The following is a 17,248-nucleotide window of genomic DNA, read 5'->3' as shown; positions in this document are numbered from 1 at the left end:
GTACACCCATATCTCAACAGTTTAGACTATCTTGCTCACAAGCACCAACCACTAAAGAAGAAACCAGCTATATGGAGTCTATTCCGTACACAAGAATTGTAGGCAGTATCATGTATATCATGGTCTGCATCTGTCATGGGGTTAGTGTGGTGAGCAGATTTATGAGCAAACCAGGACAAGAACATTGGAAGGATGTCAAGTGGATTATGAGATACTTAAAAGGAACAATCAATACTGGATTAGTATATGGTTTAGACACAAGCAATACAGGTGTTATGGGCTATGTAGATTCAGACTATGCTGGGGATCTAGACACAAGGAGATCTCAATCAGGTTATGTGTTCATGCTAAATGGGTGTACAATCAGCTGGAAAGCCAATCTTCAAACCATTGTAGTCCTATCTACCACAGAGGTAGAATACATAGCTTGTACAGAAGCTGTAAAAGAAGGCATCTGGCTGAAAGGAATCACAAAGGAGCTAGGCATTGATCAAAGATGTGTAAACATATACTGTGACAGCTAGAGCGCCCTACACCTTAGCAAAAACCAAGTGTTTCATGAAAGGAACAACCACATAGATGTTAGATTACACTTCATTAGAGATGTAATCAATGAAGGAAAGGTCAAGCTCTGCAAGGTCTCTACTGAAGACAATGCAGCTGATATGCTCACCAAAACACTTGAAACAACCAAGTTCAATCACTGTCTTGAATTGCTCAAGATCACTGATATCTGTCATCAGTGATTCCTTTACTCTGTTTTTGTAATAATGCTTTAGTTTTGTATTAGCAGTCAAGGTGGATATTTGTTAGTTTAGATGCCTGCTAATACATGTCCACGTGTATCATGTTTCTAACTCTATTGGTCAGCCACCTGTCCCTGTTTTGTTCGGTTCATTTCTATGTATAGTCTATATGTATAAATTGGGCCAATGTAACTAAGGATTGATCTGATCCATCATTTGTAATTTGATACACAAAATAATAAAGCTTTTCATTTCTCTATAATTGCCTTAGAGTTATTTGATCTTTGAGTTAAGGGTGAGATAGTTCAATCAAGTTGAACTGGTTCAGTTCTTGGTATCAAAGAAGGAGTTCTTTGTTGAGGGTGATTGAGTGGTGGCTCAACAGTAGTTATAGTAGTGTAATGCCCTGGTTACCCCAGAACAGTTACGGTGAACAGTGAACCGGAAATTTGACCCGCTACCCGAGTCCTTTGGTTAAAAACGTGATCTAAGTGTTATTATAGGGTTAAGGTGAAAAACCAGTAAAAAGGAAATGATACATTTTATTAAATAAATAAACTGCTCATGAGTTTTTCAAAAATATTTACAAGTAGTTTGTAATACAAAAGAGTCACTACTGTTTCAAATTTACAGTCCCCGCCGGCCTAAGTGGCAAAAATAGGGTAAACCCCTAGTCCCTCTGAGAACTCCTTGACCGTGGTGGTCAAGCGGCCCTGTATGTACACAACATCGCCCAAGCTCTCCGCTCAGGGTTGGGTGAGCTTCTCTTTCCCTTTACCTGCACCACAAAGCACCCATGAGCCAAGGCCCAGCAAGAAAACACAATACAGCATGATATAATATCAACAACGATCATAATAACCATTCAGGACTATCAGTCCAAACAAATAGGTGACAATAGCCAAAAGTCACAATAATGAGCATAGCTCCCTCTAGCCATGTGACGATAGGGTCACCAGGGCTTAACTGACGAGTGGTTCTTTCATAAGTTTGATCAGGATAGGTGCATGGTGATTAGTCACCAACATAACCTTCCTCTCGACTCTAGAGTCGTAACTATGGACAACGTCCCCTAGCCATGTGACAAACAGTCACCGGGGTCATATACCTTGGCTAAATACATCTGGTCATAGACCAGGCAAGCGCTTATAAGTTCTTCGACCTTAGGGTCGGTCCTGCATTAATGCCATAGAGCTATTCAATGCGTGATCATCGACTTTAGAGTCGGTCCCTGACTAGTCAGTGTCATAAACAGGTAATTAGCGTTTACTAGCATTTAATATGCAATCCATGTCCACACATATCAACCAACATGCCTCAATATCAAACCATGCATGTCATATACCTTTACAGGGTGCAACTGTATTCATACACTGTTTTCTTACCTCTGGTTCAAGTGAGAACTATTATGTGAACGACCCCTGAGAACGATCAACCTTTAAATTCCTTGACGGTCAGCTGGTCATAACCAAAATATAGGATTCATCAATAAAAATGATAACTGAGGGTTCCCAAACCAAGATCTAGCCTCCGGAACATCAAACTTAACTCAACCTGGTACTAGGTTCAACCCCGAGGCCTAAGGTTTGAATCCCCAAGCTAAAAACATCATTTTGGTCAAAATAGCCTTAAGGGCCGCGACCCTCCCCTGCTACGCCGCGACGCGCCCTCAAATAGAGAGGGCTCCCCCCTGCCAGACGCCAAGGGCCGCGGCGCACCACAGCTGCGCCGCGGCGCCCAACCCAGACCAGCAACACGCCCACACACGAACCTAGTTTTTCCCCTGTGTTATTTCCTCTCAAACCAGCCCTTCAAACCATCTCCAATCCTCCTCCAAACATATAATTAAACCCCCAAACAACACCCATAACCTCCCCTCATCACAACCCAATCTAACCATCAATCAAAACCCCTTTAAATCCAAGCTTCCAACAAGAATCAAAGGCTGAAAATCTAAAGATAAAAACAGAGCACCACCTGACATAAGTGACTAGAACTCACCTTGAAACCTGTTTTGAACCTCCCTCACCAGCTGAACCAAGTCCACTAACTCAGCCTTGAAGTTCCCTAGCTTGATATCCCACCTTGAGCTCAAAATACCAAAGGAAGAATGAAGGGAAGATAGTCTACAGGAAGGGAAGAAGGCAACTCTGTTTTTTGTTCTGTTTAGTCTACAATTTTCTACAGCCAACAGCAACTTAAGTCATATATATCCATAACCCCAAATGACCAAAATACCCTTAAGCCATCAAAAGCCTCTAAAACCATTTCAAGGGTAAAATTGGTACTTTCCGCTTATCCCGTTAATCATAATTAACGCTTCCCAATTCCCGCTAATCTCAAAATCCTCAAACACCAATAATTCATATCTCGTTACCCTAAAATCCCCGGTAACGCTATAATCATTAATATCATCCCGAGACTCACCCCGAGCCCCGAGCTCAAACCTGTTATGACCAAACCGATAAATCCCGTTTAAAGATCGTCTCATGTCGAACCACTCGAACCAATCCACATTATAATGTGGTTTCACAATTTATCATTAACACGCAAACAAATATTCAATTATACCCTCAACGGGCCAAATTACCAAAACACCCCTGTAAACAAATGTGGACTCACATGCATGCATTTAACATCATATTATAATATAATTCTCATAAACATGCATAAACACATTTAATGGCATAATTAAGCAGTTATGGCCCTTCCGGCCTACTAATCCAGCCATTAAACCATAATAGGGAATCCGGGGCATTACAAGTAGACTCCCTACCAATTTTCCAAAAATTCTAAATTTTTTACTGTCGAAAATTAGAATTCAAAATGATTAGTTGTATGCTTATAAAAATAACATGCATGTAATTGAATGTTTAAACCTTATTTTGCACATGACAAATTATTTGAAATTTTTCGAAAACTAAACATATACAAAGTTATATAAAAATATTTAATTATAATTTTTTTAGGTGTCTAAAAGAAAAACATTCTTGTTAAAAACTAAACTAGCACCCTTACCATAGAATTTTTCAAAAATTTTGTGTTACATTTTTCAATCCTTTTACATTTTATTTTACCATAAATTAGTTTGGATCTAGAAGAGAGATTGATTAGTGGAGTGTTACTTTTTGACTTGGAGGAGAGGTGATTCGAATTGGGATCTCTTCTCAGGAGAGATATATGCCGAGTGTTAGTGTTACCAGACCAACCTCAAATACTAGACTTAGCCGTGTATGATCAGTCAACTGCGTTGGCCCACGACTTGGGATTTTGTTTTTTTATGTTTTGATGTTGATAGGCATGGAGCTCTGGACTCTAGTCACAAACAATGGCTTCTATCTATGCTGAGACACAAAGTGAGGTGAAGTGAATCTCTCACATGGGTTGTTTTCACTCCAAGACCACCCACTTTCACTCACCAGACGACCCTTCTTCTCAGTCCGACCCAGGTTTTTAGCTTTCTTCTTCTTCTTCTTCTTCTTCTTCGGGGTTTCTGAGATTACTTGCTTATGGGTTTTTGTTTTTGAAGCAAATGGGATTCCAGTTGAGGAAGAGGATCGATCTCCGGTCTTTAAAGAGTATGGTCTTAACGAGCTTCGAAAGGCCACAAATGGGTTCGGCTCCGACTATATTGTCTCCGAGAGCGGTGAGAAAGCTCCCAATGTGGTTTACAGAGGAAAGCTTCAGAACAATCGTCTGGTTGCGGTTAAACGCTTCTCCAAGCAGTCATGGCCCGACGCTCATCAGTTCGTGGTAAGACACTACAACTTTTGCCTATTCTGTTCGGTTTGTGGTAAAGGACAAGAATATCACTTGGGGTTGTTCGAGTTATACATTTATCATTTTTTGTGTTTTCGTAGTTGGTGATGCAGAGATATGAATAAGAACTAAAATAAATTCCGGGTTGCTGTGGTTTTGAACTTAAATGGGATATTTCCTATAAATTTATGCTAATATTTTTTCCCAGTTTGTTTTCTCGGGAAACAAGCATGTGGGCTTCTTGCATTTTGCTTAAGGTATTAAATTTGATTGATCAGGTCGAGGCAGCAGGAGTGGGGAAGGTGAGGCATGAGAGATTGGTGAATCTGATCGGTTGCTGTGCTGAAGATGATGAACGACTTTTGGTAGCTGAGTACATGCCCAATGATACTTTGTCCAAGCAACTCTTTCATTGTATGACTCAACTTCCAGCCAAAAAGAAAAACTTCTTACTTCTTTTGTTTTCTGCTACTTTTTTGTTTGTTTGTAAATTTACTCCGAAAGTTTGTTTTTTGCCTCCACTTTTATGCAAACAAGATAGACTTTTCTTTTTCTTTCCCTTTTGCTTTTCTTTTTCTTTCATTCTTTTCAAGCATAAATAGGATTTTCATTGTGGAGAAGTATATTTAGGAAACTTTGATGCTTATTTTAGATACTTTTTATATTATAAAATCCACTATCGCTAAGTATTTGAGTCTTTTTTCAACTTAACATATATTCTTCAACTGTTATCCCTGTATAAAATTTATGTTTTTTTTTATGATGACTTATTACATCTTTTGTTATAGGGGACAAGCAACCATTGCCATGGGAAATGAGAGTTAGAGTTGCTTACTATATTGCTCAGGCCCTTGACCATTGCAACGCAGTAAACCAGAAGATTTATCATGATCTAAATGCTTATAGAATACTATTTGATGAGGTACGTAACAAATGTTTTCTGTGGTTTTTTCTTTTTATAAAGTGTAGTTGGATGATATTTATTTATTTTATATTTTGCTGCATTTTATAAGTATTAAGCACTCAGATCTTCTCATTAAGTTAATGTCTCCTTTTCTGCATGCGTTCTCCGGAAATTATAAAATTTAGTCATCTGCATTTTTATGCAAATGAGTACATGACAACTACTGTGACCTCAAGGACGAACATGTTGTAAGTTGTGATTAGATTATAACAAATCTATGCACTTTTTCCAGGATGGTGGCCCTCGTTTGTCTAGTTTTGGCCTCATGAAAAATAGTCGAGATGGTAAAAGCTACAGTACTAATTTAGCTTATACTCCACCTGAGTTTGTACGCACAGGTAAATGTTCTCAGAATTTGTGTACCGTGTTAAATAAACAAGTTTTTTTTGAACATATTCCTGTTTACTAATCAAATTACACACATTCAATGAAGTGGATGGAGACACATACATCTTAAGAATTGACATTTTCTCTTCACCAAGATTGGTTATTTGAGTTAGCTAGAATGAATTTCTTGATTGATATTTGCCAGTCATTACTAAAATTACTTAGAGTTGGTATTTATATCATGGTTATTGCTTATTTTGTTGACTAAAATCCATGGAGTACTTTTAGTTCTTATGGAATATGTAGTGATTGAAAATTATTTTGCTTCTCTTCTTTTACGCCAAGATATATGTGAATGTAGTTTCTTTTTATTTGTTTATGCACATGCTCAACAAGTATTTACCCAGTAGAAAAATGATAATCCATAACTGTGTTTATGAAATTGAGCACAGTCAAATATATGCAGGCAGGGTCATCCCAGAGAGTGTCATCTACAGTTATGGAACTGTTCTGTTAGATCTTTTGAGTGGAAAGCATATTCCTCCAAGCCATGTATGTTGCCTTTGTTTTCTTCGCGTTGCATTTCCTCACTTCCTAGACTAATTTCTATTGATTTTGCAATTGACATGGCATTTCTATTTCATATATTGACATGATGAAAAGTGTTGTATCTGCAGGCATTGGACATAATAAGAGGGAAAAGTGTACTGTCTTTAATGGATTCATCATTGGAAGGACAGTATGAGAATGATGATGCAACTAATTTGGTTGAGCTTGCTTCAAAATGTCTTCAGTCCGAGGCTAGGAACAGACCTGATACTAAGTTTCTTCTCACAGCAGTGGGACCACTTCAAAAGCAGAAAGAGGTGAATTTTGTGTTTTCTTCGTTGTACCAGCCCACTAATTTGTTCTATGAGGATTTCCCTTGAACTGCTCCCACCCTATAATGTTCTGATCAGTATTATTGCTCTGTCAAGGTGGCTTCTCATGTTCTAATGGGCCTACCTAAATATATGGTTGTGCTGCAAACTATGCTATCTCCCCTTGGGCAGGCTTGCACAAGGATGGATCTAACTGCCATTCATGATATTTTGCTCAAAACAGGCTATAAAGATGAAGAAGGGGCAGAAAATGAGGTATCCTAAGCTGTATTTTTTGTGCTTTTCCCTTCTCTGGTTTCTTTCAACTGAAACCTATTTCCAATTTAATAGGTCTAAATCCCAGCAAAATGGCAGGGAAAGAGAGAGTAGAGTTGTGGAGGAGTTCTAAATAGTGTGCTTTATGGACAAAGCCCATTTAACAAACAATAGATGCAACAAATTAAACGAAAATTGTTAATTATGTGCTCGAGCCAGTCAACGTGCAATAATTTGTGGATTAAAGAAACAAAAGGATTAGATAATGTTGGCTGGATTTCCTGGTTTATGTTAGACCTAGTAGAGATTTTCTATTAGTACTTAGCAGTGTCATGGTCTTGTGTCAGTCAGGGTTGTTCATAAAACATATATGACTACAACAAATATATCCTTGCGTGATTGTTGTTTTTTTTTTTTCTAATAAGAAGGAAAACTTTATTAAATAAAAAAGGGATTGCAAAGGAGGTAAGGTAACTCAAACTAATGTGAACTTTTTTGTTTCTAGATTATGTTGGTTGCCAAATTTAGTCATCTTGCTAATTTTTTCATAATTGATGGTCTGTATGCCTGTCCTAATAAATTTCTCTGTGTTTTGCTCATACTTTTGTCAACATATGTAGCTTTCATTCCAAGAATGGACACAACAAGTGCAAGATATGGTGAACACCAAGAAGTTTGGGGATATAGCTTTCAGGGACAAGGATTTCAAGAGTGCAATCGAGTATTATTCAAAGGTAGATGTTTCTTTTTTCTCATATCAGACCTGGTTATCTTATATATTTCTTGGCTTTTACAAAAGGGGTATGATCTTATCTCTAATTGGTGATGAGGTTTTGACATTCAGCCGAACAGATTGTGAAAACTAGTTTGATATGCATGCGTTAGATGGGTAAGTTCACAGATATTATCATGTTACAGACCCATTCGGAGCTTACTGTGAGCTGATTTTTCTTTCAATACTATTTACAATTGCAAAACCAAAATAACCACATTCATATTTCATCATAAAAAAATAAGAATAAACAATGCATATTTTATCACAAGAACAAGTATCTTTCATTCTCAGCCAATATTGTTCTAGAAGACTTTTGTTTTCCTGTTGTCTCATGTAAAAGTTCTTAAACAATGACAACCATACATCACATCATTCATAATTTTTATAATATATTGTGTATGGATATCTTCTTTCTTGTGGGATTTAAAGATCATTTGTTTGGGTCATGTAATGCTGAAACTTCCATTTCAATCTCGTTGGAATAAACAGTTAGTAGCTATGATGGCTGCGCCTTCAGCTACTGTCTTTGCTAGAAGAGCTTTCTCATACTTGATGAACGATCAAGCAGAACTTGCCTTGAGAGACGCCATGCAGGCCCAAGTGTGCATACCCGAGTGGCCAACTGCATTCTACTTGCAGGCTCTGGCACTGTCGAAGCTCGGAATGGAGACTGATGCTCAGGATATGCTCAACGATGGAGCATCCTTCGAAACTAAGAGGCAGAACAACTGGCGAAGCTAAAATTAAGTCTTGTGACCAAACAGGTCCCTCCTTCTCATTAACTATGTTGATTGAAATAGGAAATGAAGTAGAGAAAAATGAAATGCGAGTAATAGAGGTTTTCTTGAGAAAATTATGCTAAACATCTTGTTGTCTATATACTTATATATACAACGTAGTAAGTAGTAACAGGCTTGAGCTATGTATAATGGACTCATCTACGGATGCAGTTGTTAAATATTATGTTTGTATTAGTTGATTTCTTTGAAATATCACATGTTCTTGCTCTTGGTATGGAAATGTCAAAAGGTGCAAGAAATAGACTTAGAAAAAGTTTCTTGAGTTTATGGAGCTGTTAATAACTTTGAAAAGTTACAATTATAGCAGATTAGATCATTTTGGCTAAACAAACCTCAACTAGTTGTTGGTAGAGGTAAATTTGAAACTTCACAATAGAAATTGGTATAGATGTAAAAGCTAAAACAACATTATGATACTAACGAGCATTGCTATGAGGTATGGCGTTGAGCACCGCATACTAATGTAGAATTAGGTGGGTTTCACAGTATAAATTCTTATGTGAATTTCATAATCTTATTATTATGGTGCTCAATATACCCTTTAATATTAGTGAATATTTATTGAGTCTAGTATTCTAAAGATTAGGATCATTTGTACGAGTGCCAAACTTGGTTCAACTTCAACCCAGTCCTATAGGACCGTTTGTCAAATACACTAGTCTAAGCTAGAGTTCAACTCTAATAGAAATAATATACACAAGAGGAAAAACGAACCTTTGAAACTTACACCATGGTGACGAGAGCTTTCAGATTAAGCTTATTTCACTTGTCAATGAAATAAAGCCAATTATCTATAATACTTTTATAATCAATATATATGTAAAATTCAAAAAATGAGTAAGGGAGCACGTCTTGCACTTATTCAACTAGTTACCCAAATACATGATAATTATACCTCTTCTTTCTTTATGCTTTGAATTTATAATCTTGACTTGAGGTGTGTTAATATACAACAAGAAAGTTATTGATATAAATAAATTAAATTTGTACGTACGTATGCTCTTGTATTGTATGTAGTTTTTAAATGACTCCATTTAGGTAGTTTTTAATATGAACTTGGTAAGTGATTTCTCAACTTAAAAAAAATACAAATTTAATCAGATATTACAAAACTATATAAAACATATATGCGACAAAAAAACTATATAAAAAATAATAATAAATAAGACAAATAAACAATAAATAAGATAAATAGTTTTTTTTTGTTTGAGCGGTGATGAATTTAAAAATTATTGATTTTTTTTTTATGAGCAACATGTTTTGTTTTTTCCGATCATTATGCATGCCTTGGGATGGAGCAAGCATCAATATAAATATATTTATATATAATTATATATACAAGATACAACCAACTAGCATTTGCCTAGTTTTATTAACCAACTACGGGGTACAAACAAGGGCATGTATGTGCATTAGCTCACAACAAGCTTCGGTCAAGGCAACCCATCCCGAGTAGTGATAATTTGGACCCAATGAAATAAGAAAGAAAGAAAGTATACTTTAAGTAAGAAAAATTGGGCACTGTCATGGTTGAATGGAGGCCGAATGTTGAATGTACTGTCACGGTCGAAAGGAGACCAAAGGTCTAAAGTTCCGTCACGGTTGAAAGGAGGACAAGGGTCAAAAGCACAGCCGTGATCGAACAAATGCAAAGGGTCGAAGATATGCGTCTGCAAAAATGAAGGAGAGAGGAGTTTTATTCTCCAAGCATCTATATGGATGTTGGTGTAAAAGAAATGAATTCAAATAATAAAAGAGAAGGACAACCAAAATGAGGTTGTGAGGAATCGAACCCCTTACCTCTTGGAGGAAGTAAAGACACCAAAACCACTAAGCTAAGAAGATAAAGTGTAAGTATTATGCTAGAGATGAATGTCTATTTATAAGAACCACAAGCTCATCTTAGCCATTGGATCCGATGCTTTATCAATGGTCAAAAAGGGGGCTTGGCACTTGCCTTGAGATCCGCGGAGCACAATGATAGTGTTGACGGTGAGAACTCGTCAACCAAGTTAAGTTAGAAAAATAGAAATGTAGAGATTATCAAATAAAAAAAACTTCAAAGATCTAATTGGAAACTCAAAGAACAGTTGCAGAAAGAAAATGGTGAACTGAATTTGTATTTCTTATGGTGTAGTGCTACAGTTTTTTTTCCAACCCCCTTCAAAGTGGAAGTGGAATTCCTTTTATAGTGGGCTCTAATGGCCCCTGATACATTGTGGTCCAAGGGACCAGATAGTATGCAAGTACGGTGTTAGGAGAGTGGTATCAGGTGTAGTGGTGTCGGCTCCAGTACATGATCAGAGTTGGTGGGAGCACCTCCACTTTAGTACTTGATTGTGCCTCCACTACTTGCCCAGTACGAGTGTTAGAGACTGGTTGGTGAGGACCACAACAGGTACCTTACTTATGCAGCCATTACTTGTCCGGCGTGGGCCTTGTCTCTGTACTCTACTTCCTTTTGGTTTGTAAGTGCGCCTCGTATCTCTTCTGACTTTGTGTGAATCACTATGAAGCTTCCCCAATTCGTCCTTAATGGTGTGTTAGAGAGGTCCTTGATCTTACCTCTTGTTAGACTCACGGTAAGAGTGGTGCCCAGTCGGTGGCACTAATCTTAAGGGGTGAGATAAGGCCCCTCTAATGAGGCCGAGTGTGTGTGCGACCCCTAGTGGTGCGGCTGTGGCGAGGCGAGGCTGAGTGTGCCGAGGGGAGACGCAAGGAAAGGGCCTCGCGAGATGCTCCTGTGCGAGACACAGTCTTGCTGGGTGCGCCGAGAGGAGGCGCGAGGCAGGGGCCTCGCGAGACGCTCCTGCGCGAGGCATGGTCTCGCTGGGTCCGCCGAGTGGAGGCGCGAGGCAGGGGCCTCGCGAGACGCTCCTGTGCGAGGCATGGTCTTGCTGGGTCCGTCGAGTGGAGGTGCGAGGCAGGGGCCTCGCGAGACGCTCCTGCATGAGGCACGGTCTCGCTCGGTGCGCCGAGAGGAGGCGCGAGGCAGGGGCCTCGTGACATGCTCCTGCGTGAGGCACAATCTCGCTGGGTGCGCCGAGAGGAGACGCTAGGCAGGGGCCTCGAGAGACGCTCCTGCGCGAGGCACGGTCCCGCCGGGTGCACTAAGAGGATGCGCGAGGCAGGGGCCTCGCAAGACACTCCTGCGCGAGGCACGGGCTTCGTGAGGCGCTCCTGCGCGAGGCACGGTCCCGCTGGGTGCGCCGAGAGGAGGTGCGAGGCAGGGGCTTCACGAGACGCTCTTGCGCGAGGCACCGTCTCGCTGAGTGCGCTGAGAGGAGGCGCAAGGCAGGGGCCTCGTGAGACGTTCCTGTGTGAGACACGGTCTCGCTGGGTGCGCCGAGAGTAGGCGCGAGGCAGGGGCCTCACGAGACGCCCCTGCGTGAGACATGGCCTTGCACTGCATGAGGTTGTAGCGAAGCGAGGCTGGGTGCGCCGAGAGGAGGCGCGAGGCAGGGGCCTCGCGAGACGCTCCTGCGCAAGGCGTGGCCTTGCTGGGTGCGCCAAGGGTAGGCAGTTGCGAGATGATGGTGGCCTGAGGGTTTCGTGGCTCAGACACGTATTCAGGCGTTCATGGGACCTGAGCATGTACTTTGGTCTTATACAAGCATGGAATTTTGAGCATCCACATTTGGCCCCCAGTCTAGGAGATGACCTTTAGGTGCTCTGGTAGACTCTTCTCTTTGATTCTTATAAATAGGCCTTCATGCCAAGCCTATTGTTTACACTTCATCTCCTTAGCTTAGTGGCATTTAGATTCTTGCTCTTTTCAAAAGGTAAGGGGTTCAATCCCCCACAACCTCACTTTTGCTATTGTTTCCTCTTTTTATTTTTATTTTTTTATATATATATATTTGAGCTAATTTTCGGTATGTTTATATCCCTTCATATATTTGAAGGCTAACACATCTTTTCTGTTTATTTTTGCAGACGCGTACTTTCGACCACTTGCCTCTACTTGACCGTGACGACGCTTTTGGCCCTCGACCTCCTTTTGACCACGTCAGCGCCCAAATTTACTTGCTTGAGGTATACTTTCTTTCTCCCTTATGTTTATTGGGTCCAAATTAGCACCACTCGAGATGGGGTGCTTTGGCCTGAGCTCGTCGTGAGTTAGCCTTGATGCATGCCCCTTTATTCATACCCCGTAGTGGGTCATTTAGAGCGTTTGTGCCTAGAGGTTTTGAGCCCATTCCTTTGTGTTTTGTAGCAATCCTCCCATTTATATGTGAACCCTTTTTGCTTTCGGGACGAGGTCTCATGGCAAGTGAAGGTGCGTTCGGCATTCCTCCGGGGGTTGAGTTTGTTGACTTGTCATCAGACTCAGAGTCCCCTGAGGAAAATCCTTACCGTGACCATGACACTTTAAGGAAGGCCTGTATTTGTCATCTCGAGCACATGGCCGAACTTAGGCGTAAAATTTGGGTGGTAGAGAGCGAAATTGACTCGATGTTGAGGGGAGACGGAGTACCTTTCCCCCTTGACCTTAACGACCATGTAGCGAACCTTAGGGTGACCCTTTTAGATTTGCAGATGGAGTTGGAGTTTATGGAGGGACATGTCCCGCCTGAGCCTCCTAGCCTGTTCTTTCCTGATGACTGTCATGGGGCCGTCTCGCCTTCTCTTCAGCCCTTATTTTCGATCTTCCCTAGTTTAGCGCTTCCGCAACCAGTGCCTCGGTGGAAGACTCTTGCTAGGAAGAAAAAATGGAGGGTAAAGTGTTCTGTCTCCCCCTCACCTTTTTCTTTTGGTTTTCCAGATATGCCGAAGAGAGGACGACGACAGGTGTCTGCTGATGACCGGGAGGATGCCCCCCTATTGGCATCCATCCTAGTGTCCCACGTGTCTGAAAATAAATTGCTGGAAATAGTAGAGCACTACTGTGTTCCTCCGGAGTACTCATTATACATCCCTTCGGACAAGTGTTGGGCTGACTGCCCTAATACGGGCTACGTAGCCCTTAGCGAGAATATCCTGAAGGCGGGTGGTACAATCCCATTGCACCTGTTCTTCGTCGCGGTTCTCAACTATTTTGACCTTGCTCCACTTCAGCTGGCACCCAACAGTTGGCTGATCTTGAGCTGCCTCTTCATCGCGTTTATGGAACTTGTCCATCGTGCTCCTCGACCCAAGAGGTGCATTTCCTGTACAATCTCATGCCCTCTCCAAAATCCAAGGGATTTTATTTCCTGCAAAAAGCCAATACTACAGTCCCCCTGATAGATGGCGCAGTGTCCAACCCGGGGTCCTGGAAGCAAGACTTTTTCTTTGTGCAGGGCACCCTTTCTATTCGTGAGCACTTTCGTTTTGCTCCCAGTAAGCACTTCGAGCCACCTTTTTTTTTCTTTTCTTTTTGAAACTTATTGTTTTATAACTTATGTTTATGTCGACAATGGTGTGAATCGTGTAGAGCAGTTCGCCATACCTGTAGTTGTTGGATCGGAGGCGGACGCTATGAACACATTCCTCAGTGCTGACCACGCCGTGAGAAAGGCTACATACCTCTTCATTGTGGGAAAACTCAACCTTCACAAGCTGTCCCCAGTTTCAGATCCTGGGTTGCTGTGGACTCTTCCCGGGTCAAAGAAGACGAAGGATGCCTCGGCTGAGCCTCGTCCGGGTGAAGGTGAGGCCGAGTGTGTGCCGGAGGGAGTCTCCCTTGGACACGGGCAACCTCACCGGCCATCTTCGTCCCCCGGGGAATGCCCTCCCTTTGCCCCATTCAACCCTGACATGGCTTCCCAATCCCAGGATCTACAGGCCATGCTGGGGCATTTTGTTTGCCCCTATCCTGCAGACTTTGACGCTTTTCCTCAGGCTCCCCTCGACCCCGGTCCATCGGGGGCTTACTTCCCCGATCTTCTTGCACCCCCTCCTGATCTACCCGGGGCTCATTTTTTCAATCTTCATGCGCCCCCTCCTGTTTCGGCGACCGGGTTGTCTGTCCTCACCCAGCCAGGTACCCTTGGCTCGGAAGGGGCGCCCTGGGTGGGCTGCATGGCAGCCTCTTACAGGCGGCGGTATGTCCAGATTGCCTCAGGCCTCCCCGAAGCTGATTGGAGTGGTCTTGGGAGTTTCACTATGTCGGACCTTGGGGAGACTCTTACGCGCTCTACTGCCTGGGTGAGTTTAGGCATCTTATGTTGGCCTTATATCTTTTTATTCCCCTTTTTTTGTTACTTATCACTGTTGTTGTTATTTTTCTTGTGTAGGCCTATACCGTGGCTCAGCGATTTTCCGACTCGGCTCACAACCTTTCCACATAGAATGCCAAGAGGGACCGTCTTGTGGTTCGGGTCCAGGAGCTCAAGGGGGAGCTTGCTGAAACCAGGTCTAGGCTAGAAAAGGCTTTGGCAAAAATTTCTGCCTCATCGGAAAAGAAGAAGAGGGTGATTGCCAAGGCCGCGATGTTGCAGGAAAGGGTCACCAGCCTAGAGGCCGAACTCCAGGGTGCCAAGGCTACCGCGACTGCGTCGCAGGAGAGGGTCGCTTCCTTGGAGGGCGAACTTGAGGGTGCTAAGGCTGCTGCAGTTGCGTCGCAGGAGAGGGTCGCTTCCTTAGAGGCGGATAGGGCAGCTATTGAGTATAGGTCCATAGAGCGCGCCCTTTACGGTGTATGGAGGTAGGATCCAAACTTCGATTTCTCCTCCTTTGGCGAGCATGCCATTGCCCGGGCGGCTGGGTGGAATGCCTGTAGCAGGAGGCCTTGAGATCGTCATTTCATAATTTTTTCCAGTCCTTATTGTGCTTGTAATAATTTTTATTTTTTTAAATCTTGTCATGTTACCAAAACTCTTTTATTTTTATTTTTATATATATACATATGCAGTTATTCATCTCTTATTCCTTTGTGTTTGAGGTCTTTTTGAGCCCGTATGATGGGGTTTGGTAGGTTCCCCTTTTTTATTTATCAGGCTAGAGGTCCTTTGGAGCCCATGTGAAAGGGTTCAGTGGGTCCTTTTTTGGTGCCTCTTGATTGTTCTTATAAGGATATATTGCCCCCTTGGGTTCTAGCTATCCTTTTATATATTTTTGCGCGTGCTTCTTATTTCTTGCGAGAAGCGTCATTCTCGTCATTATTCATAGTACTATTTTTGCAAGGGTCTCTTTTAGGACCCTTTTTGGCTAGACGGCTTGGTGGCCGCTCTAGGCTTATTGGCAAGTGCTCTTTCTGGGGCTTCTCCCTTTGAGAGAGTATCTGCCTTTATTTGGAAGTTTGTCGTTTTTGTGTTTTTTTTGTAAGACCTTTTGGCCTCCTTGATGTTCATAAGGGTAGCTAATCCTTGTGAACTTCAGGAGATGCCTTGCAAGGTCTCCTCCCTGTTTGTTAGGGTTCACCACGCAATTTTTTTTTAAAGAACTCGTTTAAGGCCCTGATAGAGGGTCCTTTTTAGGATCCTCCTGATAGAGGGTCCTTTTTAGGATCCTCCTGATACGAGGAGTCCTTTTTAGATTCCTCTTTTTTAGGATCCTCCTTTTTAGGAGACCTTTTTACGATACGAGGAGTCCTTTTAAAGAACTCGTTTAAGGCCCTAATATCAGGGGTCCTTTTGGGTTCCTCCTGATAGAGGGTCCTTTTTAGGATCCTCCTAATAGAGGGTCCTTTTTAGGATCCTCTTGATACGAGGAGTCCTTTTTAGGATCCTCCTTTTTAGGAGCCCTTTTTAGAATACGAGGAGTCATTTTAAGGAACTCGTTTAAGGCCCTGATATAAGTGGTCCTTTTGGGTTCCTCCTGATAGAGGGTCCTTTTTAGGATCCTCCTGATACGAGGAGTTCTTTTTAGGATCCTCCTGCTTGCTGTATGTTTTGCCTCTTGTCCAACCCCCCCCCCCCCAAGTGCTTGGTGAAATTTATTTCAGCAAGCACTTTGGTTGGTGCTATAGAGAAGAAGAATGACACATGAAGTTGCGAACAGTTTCATTCATAGTATGCAGGTTACAATGACACATATGAAAGAGTTACATCTAATTAGGAGGTTACCCAGGTAGCCTCTTTAATTCTTACTTACTAAGTGAACATAACAGGGAACAAACTAAACATAAGTCCTTTTAGCCTCCGGAAATGAAGTCTCACTGGTAGTAATTCTTGAGGCGTTCCGCATTCCATGCTCTAGTTTCTTCCGCGATTCGCTGGTCCTTTTTGTGTGGGTTCACGCCTTCATGCCCAACCATTGCCATAGGCACCGAAGGTTTTGCAGCCGTGCAGATGGATGTGTTATAACATCCCCTCGCTTCCTTCTGTTCTCCTTTCATGCTTGCTATTCCCCCGGGAGTTGGGAATTTCATAGCCAAGTGGTACACATAAGTTATCGCCTTCAATTCTCTCAGGGAGGGTCTCCCTAATACCGCATTGAAGGCTGAGGCGCAATCCACCACGACGAAGTTTGCCATTATGGTGGTTTGCCTGGGTTGTTCCCCCATGGTGAGGGCTAATTCAATTGCACCTAGGGGCTATATCGAATCCCCTGTGAACCCGTAAAAGGAGGTATTGCAGGGCTTCAGGTGTCGGATGCTCAGTCCCATCTTCTCCAAAGCGGGGCGATGCAGGATGTCTACAGAGCTTCCATTATCCACTAGGACCCGATGCACTCTCATGTATGCAAGCTGGACAGTCAGCACCAGGGGGTCATTATGAGGGAAATGTACCCACTATGCGTCTTCTTTGGTGAAGATTATCGAGTCATTCTCGCCTTTGAAACTCTTCGGGGGGCGTTGCTCCAAACTTAAGACACAT

At 42.2% G+C, this 17,248-nt stretch overlaps 1 protein-coding gene across 2 annotated transcripts; it reads left to right on the top strand.

The window, feature by feature from the left end:
- Nucleotides 1-3,867: 3,867 nt before the first annotated feature.
- Nucleotides 3,868-8,704, top strand: LOC133777947 (serine/threonine-protein kinase BSK2-like). Of its 2 annotated transcripts, none has more exons than XM_062217711.1 (10): nucleotides 3,868-4,195; nucleotides 4,291-4,499; nucleotides 4,784-4,919; nucleotides 5,294-5,427; nucleotides 5,702-5,807; nucleotides 6,263-6,348; nucleotides 6,474-6,662; nucleotides 6,774-6,932; nucleotides 7,553-7,666; nucleotides 8,197-8,704. In XM_062217711.1, exons 1-10 carry the CDS (start codon nucleotides 4,126-4,128, stop codon nucleotides 8,446-8,448), a joined length of 1,455 nt encoding a protein of 484 aa, XP_062073695.1. In that variant the 5' UTR covers nucleotides 3,868-4,125; the 3' UTR covers nucleotides 8,449-8,704. The 2 variants fall into 2 exon arrangements, with proteins under 2 accessions (XP_062073695.1, XP_062073694.1); XM_062217710.1 differs by having other exon boundaries at nucleotides 3,869-4,195; nucleotides 4,276-4,499.
- Nucleotides 8,705-17,248: the final 8,544 nt, after the last annotated feature.

The sequence above is a fragment of the Humulus lupulus genome, chromosome 5, assembly GCF_963169125.1.
Source record: "Humulus lupulus chromosome 5, drHumLupu1.1, whole genome shotgun sequence".
Taxonomy (NCBI): Eukaryota; Viridiplantae; Streptophyta; class Magnoliopsida; order Rosales; family Cannabaceae; genus Humulus; species Humulus lupulus.
This window is presented reverse-complemented; position numbering and strand designations above follow the sequence as displayed.

Coding starts and splice junctions, on each gene's coding strand:
- LOC133777947 (XM_062217710.1), top strand. CDS start 4,126: ATGGGTTGTTTTCACTCCAAGACCACCCACTTTCACTCACCAGACGAC. Junction 4,196..4,275: donor TTCTTCTCAGTCCGACCCAG/GTTTTTAGCTTT, acceptor TTGTTTTTGAAG/CAAATGGGATTCCAGTTGAG. Junction 4,500..4,783: donor CCGACGCTCATCAGTTCGTG/GTAAGACACTAC, acceptor TTGATTGATCAG/GTCGAGGCAGCAGGAGTGGG.